Raw genomic sequence first — 15357 nt, 5'->3', positions numbered from 1 at the left:
CAACTGGGAGAGGAGGGAGCAGGCAAAGGCAGCCAAGAACTGCTGTGCCCTCCAGGAGATGCCCAGAGGATACAGGAATTCCTGGATCCTCCCCCTCTCCTGCTGCAGCTGGGGTGCAGATGCAGCTCAGCCCTCCTCTATCCCCTAAAACCCCACGCATTCAGCTTTGCCAAGTGATTTTGTTTTCCTTGAAATGTCCTACCATCCCAACCCAAACCACCGTGCCTGCCGCTTCTTCGCTACGTTAATGGAACTCCGGGCAGGGACAGGTTAGTGTTCACAGGACAGAAAGCAGCTTGAAATTAGCCAACGGGAGCATCACCGAGCCCGCGCGGCTTCCTGGCTTTCCCGGCTTCACAGCCAAAACACCTCCAGGAGCACTGGGTCAGGACGTGGAGGAAGCAGCATCTTTGCTCAGAAATGACAGACACAAATGGGCTTTGATCAGACAGAATCAGGGGCAGGTTTACTTTTCACATAGTTTTCTGTATTAAAAAATACATCAGTGAGATCTGTTACAGGCAGGGACAGGACTACCGAGTACACAACGTCAATAGACTACTTTCTGATTTTATTTGTGTTAAATTACTTTTGTTACTGCTAAAAAAATAATTAAAAAAACCCCAAAGACAAACAAAACAAAACAAAAAAAAAAGGAAATATAATTCAAGGCTGTTGATTTTCATCTCTTGAAATTTTAGTGACAAGATCAAATATCAGACCCCTGTTACAGAAGATGCATAAGTGACCAGAGCTGGATAAAAACCATACAATTCTGTTCCTCTAAAAATTGTTTGGGTTTCCAATGATTTTGTGACCGCTGGTCATCAGAAACACACATCTACAGCTTAAGAAAACGGAGATACAGACAGTATCTGATCGTGTCCTGTCCTCTAAACAAAATGTGGGAGCTCTTCTCTTCACAAAGACGCAGTAACAGCCAAGCCTTACAAAAATCTCTTTCGATTTCCAACACTATGACTAAATCTCCTTGGGTGGGGTGGGAAAAAAACACACACGGTCATTTTCTACCACAGTTCTGTTGTCAAAAGTAATACTGCATCCTTTGTACAACACCGCACGCGTTGCAAAGGTGGAAAGAGAAAGAGTGCATGTTATCTCTCATTTGAAATGACAAGGCCCTCCAGATTTGCCTTATAAAATAACCAAACCAAAAGGAGTAGGGAAAGAGGAGAAAGGAAAGCTGCCTTAAGGGAAAAAGTAATCTCCGTGCACCACAGTATTTGCTAGAATATATCGACAGACTGCAGAGCTACGGGGCTCGGTGAGGGATGTTCTGCACATAACCCAGACAGTCGCTCTCCTGTACATACCCCAGACACGTCCGTCCCGTAACACGTTCACTCTGACCTACAGCTCCTCTTCCACATCGAAGACCGGACAGAGCGAGAGCTGGTATCGGCCCGGACCGAGCGTTAGCTTCTGGCATCGTGTGACCGTCTGACAGCAGCCACACGGCCATCTGCTGAGAGAGCTTCCCCGGCAGACGCGCCAGCGGCTCCTGCCTTCCTAATATTTGATCCCAGTTTCCAAGAAATTATAAAAGCATATGCGTATGCCTACTTGTAACGGAAAGTGTCTGTTTGCCTACGTGTCACCAGTTTCTCTCCCATCCCTTTGAAGAGCTCCACGTGTTCTTTGGCAGCAAGGACTGCCAGCCACCAGGCTGAGAAGCCACGGGAGCCACAGTCTAGCTCTCCATGCCCAACATCGCTACGGTAGATTTTACACAACCATTTTCCTTAAAAATATCTCACGACTTTTAAAAATCCTAACCAGGTAAAGGATTTATGCACCACTCCGATAGGTTAGTTCATCTTGGGTTTGTTCAGAGGATTTACTGGTGCCACAGGACGTTGTTTCTCGCAGCTTACACAGCTTGCTTCCTTCCAGTTCCAGTTTGTACATCCACTGTGGTTCAAAATATGCCTGTAGGTGATGTTATCTTGGCTTACTTGATACACGTTTTCCGAAGGCTGCACGTATTCACAGTTTGGTGCTTCTGATGTATATTCAAAAGAAAATACCCCACTTCAGTTAGTCTGATAACTCGATATCAGAGTCCTCTGATTTGACTTTGGCAAGTTCTTCGTGTACCTCCCTCACCATAAGAATACGCGTTAACATGATGTCCAAGGTTCCCGGGTCTATTGGCAACGTGGAATACCACATGGGGCTATTGGGTACACAGGAGCGCTCGGGCTGAAGGTAAAAGACATCGCTTCTCTGCTTCACACTTTCAGAACTGCCAAGGTAAAGAGAAGAAGAACACGTCATCGGAAAGCAGCACTAACAGTCCCACTCACAAAAACATTAAGGATTAACAGCAAAGAAAATGAAAGTTGAATTGAGGCTGCATCATGGTAATTTAAACAGTGTGATTCAAATCTTAGTGCCCTCCCTCAACTTAGGGAACAGTTGAGTTGTTTCCAGGTCCGTTAGCATTAGTTGCTTATAAAGAAACAAAGAAAATTGAAATGATTTCCTAATAGACTCATAGAATCACCAGGTTGGAAGAGACCCACTGGATCATCGAGTCCAACCATTCCCATCAATCACTAACCCATGCCCCTCAGTGCCTTGTCCACCCGTCCCTTAAACCCCTCCAGGGAAGGGGACTCAACCCCCTCCCTGGGCAGCCTCTGCCACTGCCCAATGACCCTTTCTGTGAAAAATTTTTTCCTAATGTCCAGCCTGAACCTCCCCTGGTGGAGCTTGAGGCCATTCCCTCTCGTCCTGTCCCCTGTCACCTGGGAGAAGAGCCCAGCTCCCTCCTCTCCACAACCTCCTTTCAGGGAGTTGTAGAGAGCAATGAGGTCTCCCCTCAGCCTCCTCTTCTCCAGGCTAAATAGATGCGGTTCTTCAATCATAGCCTCATCCAATTCATGGTACCAGCATCTTGATATGATTGACAGATGCATTTGTCACTCAGTCTCATTAAACTGGTTCTATTATCCCAGCACTGCTGGGTACTTTGGCACAGGGAATGTTCAAGAGCTACCAAAACTAAGTCCTAACTTGCCTGCTCGTGGTGCAGAACGGTAAGCCCGGCTGCATGAAAGACTGACCATCTGATTAAGGTGGCTCGCAGGCTCTGGCGTGAAGACACGAAGCCCTGCAGAGCAAGGATCCCTCCTGCCTGGCTTCGGAAGACTTACATTAAAACAGCAAAGTGAATTGTTACTGCTGCTTGCACCACTGCAGGGGCTCAGCTCTGATGTATGACGGGGAGCATGAAAATGTTTTCCCAGCCCAAGGACAGCTGAAGGTTTCTAATGATACGCAAGTGAGGACAAGGAAGGTAAGGAGAGGAAGACAAAGAGCCAGGCCAGCTGCTGGGCACGCCTTCGCATAAGTAATGGGACCATTTGTAGTAAACTCAGTAGGTGCATTTTTGAGGGTGATTTATTTGAATTTGAGCTGACACTAATGAGATGATGTTTCATTCCGCATGTTTATTTTCTTTGAGAAGAACATCATATTCCACCTGCTCAATGATCTAACTCAAGTTTATATAGAAATAGGACACACAGAATTATTTATATCTATGTCCTTGCTATGCAGTCTCCTTTCTAACTCCTAAATACAAGTTAATCTTACATTTCAGCAGGCAAAAGCTACCAGCAGGTTTACCTAATTCACATTTTTCCTACCCTCTTTCTCAAGGAACACGATGTCAGGGTATTAGTTATAAGCTTCTCAAAGGAAGGATCCTGTTTGGGAATTAAGGGAGACGAGAATGTCATGGTCACTGTAGTAATGTCCCCGTTCACGTTCACACCCTGTGGGTGTGTAAACAGGCATTCAGAGAACACATCTCTCTAACTCTGCTCTAACACTGCTAACAAACACTACCTGTCTGCTGAGTCGAACAGTGCTGATGCTCGAAGTCCTCTCAGAGTGGTCCCATTCCCACTGAGGGACCAAGAACCGCAAAGAGAAGCCCACAGCACAGGCCCAAAAGGCCTAAGTGGGATCCTGGTCCAAACGCCTGCTCTAGTCTACGTACAGATCAAAAACCAAGTCTGTCACTTACCATTTTGATAAGTAAAATTCGTAAAGTCGGACTGGACATCGCAGAGGATTATCTGTATTTTCAGCCATCTCCACTGCTGTTGGAACCTCCTCATCTTCACTGCGTTTCCTTTTGCCTACAGATAATTTATCTGGATACACAAAAACAGCATCACAGTGAAAACCAGCTCCTTCAAGACCAAGCCCTAGCCCCTATGCCTCGCACCTAGTGATGGGACCTCGCGTCACACACAAACACACGACTGGAACTGGTTATCTGTCCCATGCAGGTCAGCTGGCTTGATCTACTGGATGGGAACAGACTGCATACGCTACAGCCTGTCCAGGGCCATTCCTCTTCTAGAAAACCAACATGAAGTGGCATCTACAGAAAAATATGGAGGATATCATTTCTCTTAATAAAGCAGAATTCACATAGCATGCTGGAACCATTAACTGAAGAAGCCAATAGGATGAGAAGCTTCCCTTTTTTAAACACCAAAACCATGTCTGTCTGTTCCTCTGAGCTCAAGAGGACAGTCCCTACATGTGTGCAAGCCTCTAGCTTCATCTAAACTGGGCTGTCTTGCTTGTTCACCTCACAGACCTAGGATAAAACTGGGAATCAAAATGGTCTGGACCTCAAGATTACGAAGTCCTGAGAAAATGACTTCAGAAAACGCCTTTAACTCATGCAGTAGTTAATAAAGCTTTATGCAAGCCCAGCATGCTATAAAGACTATGAAGCACATTTGCAGCCAAATGTGTGGCACCTCTTCTCTAAGTTTTTACTGGATGCTTTGGCTCCTGCAGAATTTCTCTTTAAACCTCGTCGAGAGAAAAAAGAATTCAAACTGTAGAGGGTAAGAGCATACTCATAGCTCTGCTTTCTGCACCATGTGTTTTTCTCCTCAGTAGCAGACAATACGAACACGATAGGAAACATTCAGGTGATCAGAAAGCATTCACTCACCCGATTCTACCTCTTGTTTTTGAAACGGTGGGAAAAAACGTAAATAAGTCATCTTAGTATTATACTTCAGAGTTCGGGTGCGTCTCATTACTCGGGCAAAGGAGAGTTTCAGGTGCTCACTGACATTCTTTAGTTGGAAGTATTTGGTGTTGAAGAATAGAAGTGTGTTCAACAAAACGATAGGGGAATATGCACCCAGCTGTTTACATTCCCACAAGTGCTCCTCTTCAATTCTTGAGAACATGTAACCTAGAAACAGCAGGCAAAGAAAAAAAGATAGGGGTTATCTACGCAGTTCGAGGGCTGTCCCCATATTCAGTTACAAACAAACAGCTTTAACAGGCTGTGTCTAACCTAGCAGACCTTCAGAACCTTCCCAAAGCAACGCAAGCATCACACGTGGCAGGGTGGGGAGGCAGAAACAAGTACAATTAAGTAGGCAGATTCTGCCAGTGATGCATGTATGTCCTCTTTCCTAACCTCCCTTACTAGTGAACTGCATATCAGATCAAATTCAGACCCATCATAAGGAATTTTAATTCCAATAAAATAAAAAACGCTGCATGTCCAAACATCAGAGGGAGCATGGAGAACCAGGCTGTGGAACAGCATGAAATACCTGAAGAATGGAGAGAAGGATATAAAGGAAGATTGCAGACACCAGCAGAATCTCACTAAGATCTAAATTCATTGTATTAAACACAGTCAGCCAGCTGAAAAAATGAGTAATACCTACACCAAGGAGCATGAGTTGAAAATTCACCATCTGTATACAATTAGCCCATTGCAATCACCCTAAATCAGTTCAGAAAGGGATATATGGGGGCTTACGAGAGACCTGGTGTGAAAACAGCATCACTGCACGCAGTAGTCTAGAAGTAACTGGATTATTTCTGTATTAAATAAAAAGTCTGTTTTCTAAATGAAAAGCCAGCCGTATGGAGTCACCAATATCACTCAGGTTTCAGTGACACTGGAAAAGATTTTATGCACTGATGGGGCTGGCATCCAGCTTTATGGATGTCACCAATGGAGTCACCAATATCACTCAGGTTTCAGTGACACTGGAAAAGATTTTATGCACTGATGGGGCTGGCATCCAGCTTTATGGATGTCACCAATGGAGTCACCAATATCACTCAGGTTTCAGTGACACTGGAAAAGATTTTATGCACTGATGGGGCTGGCATCCAGCTTTATGCACTGCATGATCACCTGAAGACCAATTAAATATATCCAGAGAATTTGGGAACTCTTAATTTAGAAGTGACTGAGGCGAGAACTTGGAATTGAGGAGTCAATGCAAGATTCCAATGATTTGCTAATGTGATCCTCGGATTTATTAGGAGTATTTCCAGCACAAGTAGGGAAATATTCGTGCAATGGTACACAGAATTTGCAGTAACTGGGCTCCAGTGCTGTGTACAAACCAAGCTACCTGTGCTGAAAAAGAGTAGCTACAGCTTGAGGAAAGGGAAGAACCAGGACATTGACTACAGGAATGGGAAGTCTTTCTTTCAACAGAGTTCACAGACTGACCAGAGGCAAAGGTTTATTTAAGTGTAATCCATAACTGGTGGAGACAGACATAAAACCCATGATGCTGGCCTACAACAGACAGTTAAATGGTGGAGAAAGAGAAGACTTGTGTGAACGCCTCTGCTCACATTCTTCTTCACAGCACTGAGAAAATACTAATATATAATATGGCTTTGTCATGCAGCTACACAAAACAAAATAATTGTCCTACCATTTGGAAGAATTGTAGGTTCCCAGATTTTCAAAAGTTTTGTAAGTTCAATCATAAACCTGGAATAGGGCTCGGTAAAAATGTTATCTATTCTACCATTCTCAAACAGGTACTACAAGAGAAAAAAAAAGGAAGACATACAGTTTGTGATTACACAACATTGCAGAGATACAGGACATCAGATTCTTTTCCTTTCTTATGTCTCAGTGTCTGATGGTCCAAAACACTTTGTTGAAATCTTCAGTAAAATATCAAATTAAATTTCCTGCCAGGACTGGGACCTTCCCAGCGTGAAAGGAGAGATTGAGGCAAGAATCAGGGTTAATTTTCTAAGCTCTAGAGCTGTTTCAGAAAAATCACCATCCTCTAAGCATCAAATATTATTAAAAAAACCCAGTCTGACTATAAAAACCAGGAGAGTTAAGAGTGTTTTCTGTTGAAAAGAACTTCCCAAGCTGATATCTCCAGACAACAGATACAGGCCCAGCATTAGACTGCTGAAATAGCTCAACCTGAGCATCAAGGTAAAAGTCTCTTCAACTCCTGTTGAGCAGCAGTTAGGAAAAGTTTTCTGCAAGTCAGGAGTGCCTATCAATAAACAAGCAAAAACTGGAAGACAAAAACATTGTGGATACTCCTAGACCCTAGAAAAAAAAAGCCCCTAACAGAAATATCCCGAACATTGAGTTTTAAGCAGAAGTCATTACTACGCTAGGTTTGTACTGTGACTTTTTAAAGGCAGGTAGCAAGACAGGTAGCAAGGACTTCTCACGTTACTCTTAGCATTCATTAACTGCAACCATCTTATTCTCACTGTACTTTTTCTGTAACTACTGCCAACACAACAGGCTTCTCTCCAGCCACTGATGAAGCTCAGGCTTTGCCAGGTGACCTCTTCCATGTAAATGTGCGTATTAGAAGTGCACTGTACAACTATTTTAGATCTAAACCATTCCAGCATGAGGCAAATATTGCAGAACAAAGCTGTCCTATACCCAGAAAAGGATCCAAAAGGTACCAGACCCAAAGATTTGTGCCTAGGCAGACAAACCTCCCCTCCACGCCACATCCCTCCCCAGGGTGGAAGAAGCCTGGCACTCTGACCATAAAAAGGTCCAGACAAATTAGTTAAATATGGGATTAAGACAGGCTGAGGACTAAGAATAAAGCCTCCTCTACAAAAAAATGAGCATGAGACTATGGATACAAAGCATAAATAGCCAGAACAAGTTTTGAATGTTGTCAGCAACCCCCTGATTCCCTGCGTTACCTGCTGAATTCCAAGGCACAAGTATAAGATGCTGTCAGGATCGTATTTTTCTCCGTTTGGTCTCCGCACCTCTTGAATAAACTGGCACAAGCCAAAACTCAGCTCAGCAAAAGTGCACGAGAGAATGTCCTCCTTGAGTTTCACAGGACGAACTGCGACCAAGAAAATCATTAGAAAAATTATCTTTTCACCAGATTAAACCTTTACATATTCCTTATCATTTCATACAGGCAGAATTATGAAATCCTCTCTCTCACACGTGTTGCCTGTAGGACTAAACCCATAAACTATTTCCGATCGGTTGGCTAAGAGTTGAATAAGGATTTGGCTAATAAAATGTAACTCTCCTGCACGTGCCAGCAGTACAAATGCTGCAACTGAGTAATAAGGCAGCATCTAATTAAAGCTAAGACATGTAAGGATTCAGCTGAATGCAGAGACGTGGCATGGCAACAGCTGCATGTGCTCGAGGCTGGGCTGAAAAATAGGTTTCAGCCCTACAGCTTGACTCGGGGGAATCCCGAGTGAGAGAAAGATCCTGAGTATTTCCTAAAAGTTCTCATGAGTGCAGCACATTTGGCTCCCTAAAGGGAGAAGGAATGAAGAGTTTAACGGGACATGCAGGGGATTCAGAAAGAGAAGCAGAGCTACCAGGGAATCGATTGATCAAAGACCTGCAGTGAAATCACCAGGTTTGGCTGCTCCGCTCCTCGCACAAGCGCCTGCTCGGGACTGAGCAGGGAACCTTCCTGGGAGGGGTCAAACAGACACAGTTTCCTAGAACTAACTGTAATATTTGCTTCCTTAGCCACAAGAAGAAAACACAATAACTCATGTGATTACTCTTCTTCTGGGAAACAAAACCCAGCTGTTTTCATGTAACAACAACACAAATTCCAAATAAGAGAACAAAAAGCAGATCTCATTAAAATTAGAATCTTTCCTTTGGGGATCTTCCTTAACCAAGCCCTGTCATGCTCAGTTCTTTACAGTGCAGACCATTTAATATGGTTTGCTTTCTCTCCAACCCTCCTCAAAGCTCAGTTATGCTCCTAACTTAAATTCTCTGCTTGACTCTGAAAACCTGCCCACAAAACTCTCAGTCTGAGATCAGGGAAAAAGGAGAGTCAGACACTGCCAAATCCCAGGACCACTCTGCTTTTGTAAAGAAAAGAAAAGGAATTAATCCACAATTAGAAAAATAAACAAAAGTGACGTTTATATTGTCATTTTTATCTACTACCCTAGTGAGACACAAGGACAATTCACGCTTTTTAAAGTTAGTTCAGGGAGGCTGCAGCACAGAAAAAACTGACTTTTGGACAGTTTCTTTCCAGCTGTGAAGCCTAGAAATAAGGTGTTAAAATTTCAATGCATAAAATTTTTTACAGCTAAGAGTTATGCTGACAAATACTTCGTGTCTGCATCAGCTACAGACAAAATAGATGGGGCCAAATTAGTGTGGTCAATGTAGAATTCTGGCCTGATAACAGCCCAGCAAAGCTCTGCAGCGGCATAAAGTGTCTCTACTACAAATGAAGAATTATTATGTGCAAGTGAAGGCAAAGAGGAGGTTAAAAGACCAACGTTAGTAAGGCTGGAAAGAAATCTGGTGCTTTAGAGCCTATTTTAATGGGTAACAGATCAATTATGAATGTAGCAGATAGAATTTTAAACGTATTAAAAGACACAAGGTGGTATTCCATAACACCTTCCCTGCACTCATGGATAGTTTAAGACACAGCAATATCTAATCCTAATTTTTATTTGAACAACAGATCATGCCAAGTGCTCTTCAACCAAGTATTTCTGTTTCCGCTGAGAGAAAAATTTACCTGAAAGTTTCAGGTCCCCTTGTTCCTCCTGTGCATTTTTCCATTGGACCCAGTTTTTCCAGGCATTTACCCCATACATGTACTTCAGGGTCATCCCAGAAACGGAGCATCCCGGGTAGGAGCCCTGCATCAGATTCCGGGGCTCTACAGAAACGACTGACTTCTTCCGTCCCTGTAGGCGAGCAAGCAAATCAAAATAAACAAACATTTAATAAGCTCTTCCTCTACGGATGCTGAACTTGATTGCACTTAAAAGGCCGCGACACTGACAAGATAACAAAATCCTCCTCTTGTGATAGGATCTAAAGGGATATTTATTTTTAATATGTGGAAAAGTACTAACCACATTTTACAGAAAAGGTGCAATAAAATATAGTAATTCTCACTGTGATAAATACACTTAGAAGTAGATTCAGCTACATGAGAAAAAAATTGATCCTTTCCCGCAGATGATAAGACTCCTTAAAAAGACATCTCTTTTGGAGTGTTTTGAAACGCTACGCGTTTAAAAAACATTCTGCACTAAAAAGTGAATTTATTCTATTTAGTTGCAGAGAGGGAAGAAAGAAAATCTTATAGAGCAGAACAGGAAAAAATATACAGCGTAGTTCAATCACAGAATCATAGAATAGTTTGGGTTGGAAGGGACCTTAAAGACCATCCAGTTCCACCCCCTGCCATGGGCAGGGACACCTCCCACTGGATCAGGGGCTCCAAGCCCCATCCAACCTGGCCTTGAACCCCTCCAGGGATGGGGCATAGTATCAGTAAAGTTCTCATTTGCACCCTGGAGCTGTGGTTTCGTACTTCTGAGAATAAGCATGCACACAATATTATTTCTTCAAATGCGAGGAACTTGTGCTCCAGACTCCCTTTCTTACCCGTCTTTTTGGCTGCGGGAAGCCATCTCTATGTCTCCGTCTTGCTCGCGAACGTGACTGCAAACCCAGTCCTTTACTGAGAGGGTCAAATGAGTCTGAAGTCAAACCAACACCATTAGGAGTTTAATTATGTGATTTAACAGCCCGGGTAGATGTCACCTAGATACTACAGAATCCCTTACCGCACCCATATATTCAAATAATTCTTTACCTTTGAATAATTAGGCAATCTAGGTACTTTCTGTATAAACAAAGCAAATGCTCAGAAGAGAAAGAAAGCCCCTCGAAGGAGTGGGTGTATTTATACAGGCAAATTTATGTCCTTAATTCATCACCCACATGGATTATACCCAGGGACTTAGAAGTGATAAATTCAAAGGAATCAAGCATTGCTACCTGCTACTCTTGTAAGGGGTTCTGTAGCAGCATTTTAAGTTAGTATTTTAAAAATACTGATTTTTAGTAGAGCTGATGCATTACTGCAGCTTGAAATACCTACTTTTACTACATCAAACCACACCCCTTCACAAGCAGGCTGCTGGTATAACGCCTCCTCAGAAAACGGTGTGTACTTCTACTCAATGCATTTTGCCCTCACATTACACTGACCTGATGGAAAATCTGCCTCCAGGTCCTGTTCCACATCTCCTTTGGAAAACTGCTTCACTTCTGGATCTGGTTCTGGCAGGGCATTTGATCGTAAGGCATAGTGATTTAATTCGTCCTCCCAGCTGTGCGGGGTGGACACCGCTTCCGACTCCAGATCTCCGCTGTAGGTGCTGCCTTGGTCTGTAACGAGAGCCATCAAATAAACCATGTGCTATAGGAAAGGGCAGACAAAAAGAGGAGTTGGCAAGAAAAGACGTTGCAGGATCAAAATCCATTTGCAAACCAAAAAAATCTAACTGACCTTTCTCAAATATCTTGGGGTCCAGGAAGAGCTCGTGCTCAGATGTTTGAGATCCTTTAGAGAAAGAAGAAAATCTGTATCTACAAATGACTGACAGCTTACGTAACTAATACAAAATACTCTGAACACCAAAAAAATCACGTAGTATGTCATAATGCTAACAAATGATGCGTCTTCTCCTCCACTACAGTTCTCCTAACAGCTTTCTACCTTGGTCATGCTGTTATGGGAGAAAGAGAAATGCAGAACTAACGCATGTTTGCTTTCCAAACACGGCCATCCCTCCATGTTTATCCAAGTCATCTGTAGGCGACTAAGATATTTTGTTCATTTCCTCTCCTCAGCTTGTTCCACTTTTACTACCCGGAATGATCACTATCCAACACACTCTAACCTGCATCGCCCTCCAAGAATCCACTGTAAAAAGTGCAACAGGAATATGTTCTTGTAAAGCAGCTACTCTGTCTTCTTCAATTTTGACTTCTCCTGCTAATGCACAACGTACTGATCTGGAGATTAAGACTTCTAGGTAATCTGTTACTGTCAATAAAGTCAAACCAGCACCTCCACCTCACCACATTTAGTTTCCTTTCTAAAAACATCACATACCACCATGAGAGTGTGTTTTGTCTTTCTCCTCATCTTCTGCAATCATTTCTGCCATCTGAATGAGATCGGCTTCGAATGGATTTGTGGGGATCTTTTCCTTGATATCCTGAATAGTTTCAATAATCTTATCAGCATTATCCAGGGTAGTTGGGAAGAGCATGGGAACTGGTACCTATGGAACACGTGGGAAATTAGTATTAGAGCATGCCTGAGGGCGAAGGGAAACAGCAGATACAGAAGGGAGATTCTTCATATTTAATCCTACATATATTTTAGGACTACTACATTTAATTTCAAAGTAACTCCAGACTAGACAGCTTGATTCAAATCAGAATAATCCTACAAACTGTTAGCTTGATGTGATGAAGCTTAAGCAAACATGACGTGATAAGGAAACAAATGGCTTGAAGGACTCCAAATACCATTTGCATGACTGGTCACAAACCCCAGTGACAGCGCCCTGTGTCCTGTTCCGAAATGAAACTGTAAACCACTCTTCTAGTGAGCTGAGGTTCAACTTACAGGTACTGGCATCCCAAGTGGAACTGGTGTGTACTGAGTGTAGAGGTGAAGGGGCACTGGCACAAACACTGGGACAGGAACAGGTACCACAACGATCCGGGGCTGAACTACTACTTCTTCTTCTTCTTCTGTTATACCAAAACAAAACAGAAATTGTGTAATTGTTTAATACAACTGTCCAGTACATTCCAGAGCGTGCATGATAATGGTCTGGCCTTCGGCTTGTGGCTCTGTGCTCTGTGTCTCGGTTCAGAGTCACCTTTCAGTTTAGCATTGTTGTAACAAGTACGAATGCTACAGTGTGGAAATAAACAGCACTGTGACTCCGTACACAACTGCTGCAAGGGAAGAGTGGAAATAAATATTAAATGCTACGGTCTGCAACCAAGCAAATGCTGTGTTGATAAAATTCTCTCACAACTCACTACAACACCATAAGGAAGTACCATTAAAAAAAACCGACTACAATCTTCCCACTTAATTTTTTGAGAGAGGTTTACAGCAAGGCTAGGTACTCTGAGCTCCTTCTACAGTAACAATGATGAAATAAGGACTCCTCAATGGCAATCTGGACTACATAACAGCCTTTGGAGATGTTTCTGTTTCCTCCCAGCCACTTCACAGAGCGAGCTTGGAGCAAATACGGATCTAATCAAATGATCTTGGAAGTAGGAACTTAATTTTCAGAGATTCTTAGTATCTGTATCTGATAACTAAAGGAAAGTGAGAGTCGCAATAATTTTTGGAAGATCAGGGACTTTATTAGAATGAGTCTGCTCTAGTGGCTTGAGCTGTGAGAGCTAAGAATTCACAAGTTCTGTCCTCAGGAAAACAAGTTTTCCCCATAGCCTTTTGTATGTCACAACCACTGCACTTCATTCTCCACAGTTAATCACCTAAGCTAAAGACAAATTAAAGCAAACCTTCATCACACACGAAGCTTTATGGATTTCAAAGAATAGCAGATGTTCCACACCAGTAAGGAAAATACCATACAACAACTTGGAACCTATTTAAGGTTTTGAGATATATTAAGAAATATTATCCATTACATAAATCACGCATTACTCTCTCAACCGCAACACGGATGTTTATAGAAGGGGCAGATGAGCTGCATACCTGTCTGGCATTCTTTGTTTTGCGTGTGAGGTTTGCACGAGGTGGCCTTGGTCTGTGTGATGGGCTTGCACAATAAGGCTTTGTTTTTCAGAAGCCGAGGTGGTTGTGATGGTGGCAGTTTTAGGGCATCTGTCTGAGTACTGGCCTGTTTGGAAAGATACAGATGAGCACAGAGTCAGTGTTGGTTTGAAGGCTATCGTAAGATGAGTGTTTATTTTCTGCTATTAAAGGTTGAACAATCTGAAACTCGTCTCGCCGATAGAAATGATCAGATAAAGACTATTGCAAAACCTGCTTGCTAACATATTTGCTGCTTTCTGGTCTTCACCTCCATTTATTTTCATCAATAAGAGGCTTTTTTTCTTTATGTTAACAGTGCAGTGAACAAATCTGCAAGAATGCTTGGTTTCTGCAGTCAAATAACCTCTATAAACTTTTGACCTTGGTATCTTACTGATGGCAAAGATATAAAAAGGAGTTAAAGATACTTTCAAAGACTAAACGTCTGGCTGATAGAGATATGCAAAAACCTCAGTAAACTGATGTGAAACCACTGAAAAGCACAAAATGAACACAAATGCTGGCAGTTATTGGTATCAGTTCTTGATCCCATACAGACTGACTACTCGTGCTTGTACTGATTTTACGTCCTGCTAACTGTGATTTTCAGTCATGCATTCAAATAACACGATCTGTTTCATTAAGGAAAATTCATGCTCTAATCCATAAACGACGCTTCAGCTGAAAGCAAATGCTGGCAGTCTCCCAGCACTTACAAGCTACATAATAGAATCTCCGTCTTTCAAGAGAGCTGCAGGATGTGCACCACACACCTCAAAGAGGTCAAGAACAGGAACTCCAGGAGTTATTTGCAGCCAAGCAGTGACGCTGGTTCCCCACAGCTATGTTACCACACTACTAGGGAGTGGGGAAGGAATGCTTAGCTGCAAGAACTTGGTCATGTCAGACCCAGCAGTCCATGTGGGTCCCCCCTTTCCTCCCAAGCCTGTTCTTTCGACATCACATCCCACTTTGGGTACAAAAGGTATAGAGGCCACCCATAAATTGCTTGAGAACTCCAGCTGTCTCAAGAGCTACAATTTGACAAGCTTTGTCTTAAAGCATCTAACAATCTGGCAGTGGACGCAAAAAGATTTTTATACCATAAAAGCTCTATCCATTTAAAAAAAAAAAAGCTGGATGAATTTTAAACCCCTAGTACAACCAGGAAAAGCAGGTACAAAATGATGGTGCAAAATTCTTGGATACTTTTCTTGTTATTGATACAGTCTGGGTGAAAGTGAGAAAAAGACTCTCGTAACACTTACGTCTCCGATTATTTTTGCTGTCACAGTAGGGACTGCACCTGTGAAGAGAAAACATACAACAGCTTGTGTACTTATCATCAAGGACCACAACCCATACTGTGCCATGGTAAAGACAAAGAAATTCC

At 42.7% G+C, this 15357-nt stretch overlaps 1 protein-coding gene across 9 annotated transcripts in view; it reads right to left on the bottom strand.

The window, feature by feature from the left end:
- Positions 1-436: 436 nt before the first annotated feature.
- ZMYM4 (zinc finger MYM-type containing 4) overlaps positions 437-15357 on the bottom strand; it is a 41574-nt gene continuing 26653 nt past the window's right edge. For 5 of the 9 annotated variants that reach the window (XM_069875323.1, XM_069875325.1, XM_069875326.1 and 2 more), the window contains 13 exons: positions 15233-15270; positions 13905-14049; positions 12786-12913; positions 12264-12435; positions 11655-11708; positions 11354-11533; positions 10745-10839; positions 9864-10035; positions 8029-8180; positions 6759-6870; positions 5009-5257; positions 4058-4187; positions 437-2266 (listed from right to left, as the gene is read on the bottom strand). In XM_069875323.1, the coding sequence (XP_069731424.1) occupies positions 2059-2266; positions 4058-4187; positions 5009-5257; positions 6759-6870; positions 8029-8180; positions 9864-10035; positions 10745-10839; positions 11354-11533; positions 11655-11708; positions 12264-12435; positions 12786-12913; positions 13905-14049; positions 15233-15270 (1835 nt within the window). In that variant the 3' untranslated portion in view covers positions 437-2058. The other 4 variants (XM_069875324.1, XM_069875329.1, XM_069875330.1 and 1 more) reach the window with 4 other exon arrangements.

This window comes from Phaenicophaeus curvirostris, chromosome 23, assembly GCF_032191515.1.
Source record: "Phaenicophaeus curvirostris isolate KB17595 chromosome 23, BPBGC_Pcur_1.0, whole genome shotgun sequence".
NCBI lineage: Eukaryota > Metazoa > Chordata > Aves > Cuculiformes > Cuculidae > Phaenicophaeus > Phaenicophaeus curvirostris.
Note: the sequence above shows the minus strand (reverse complement) of the source record. Positions and strands in the feature narration are given on the sequence as shown.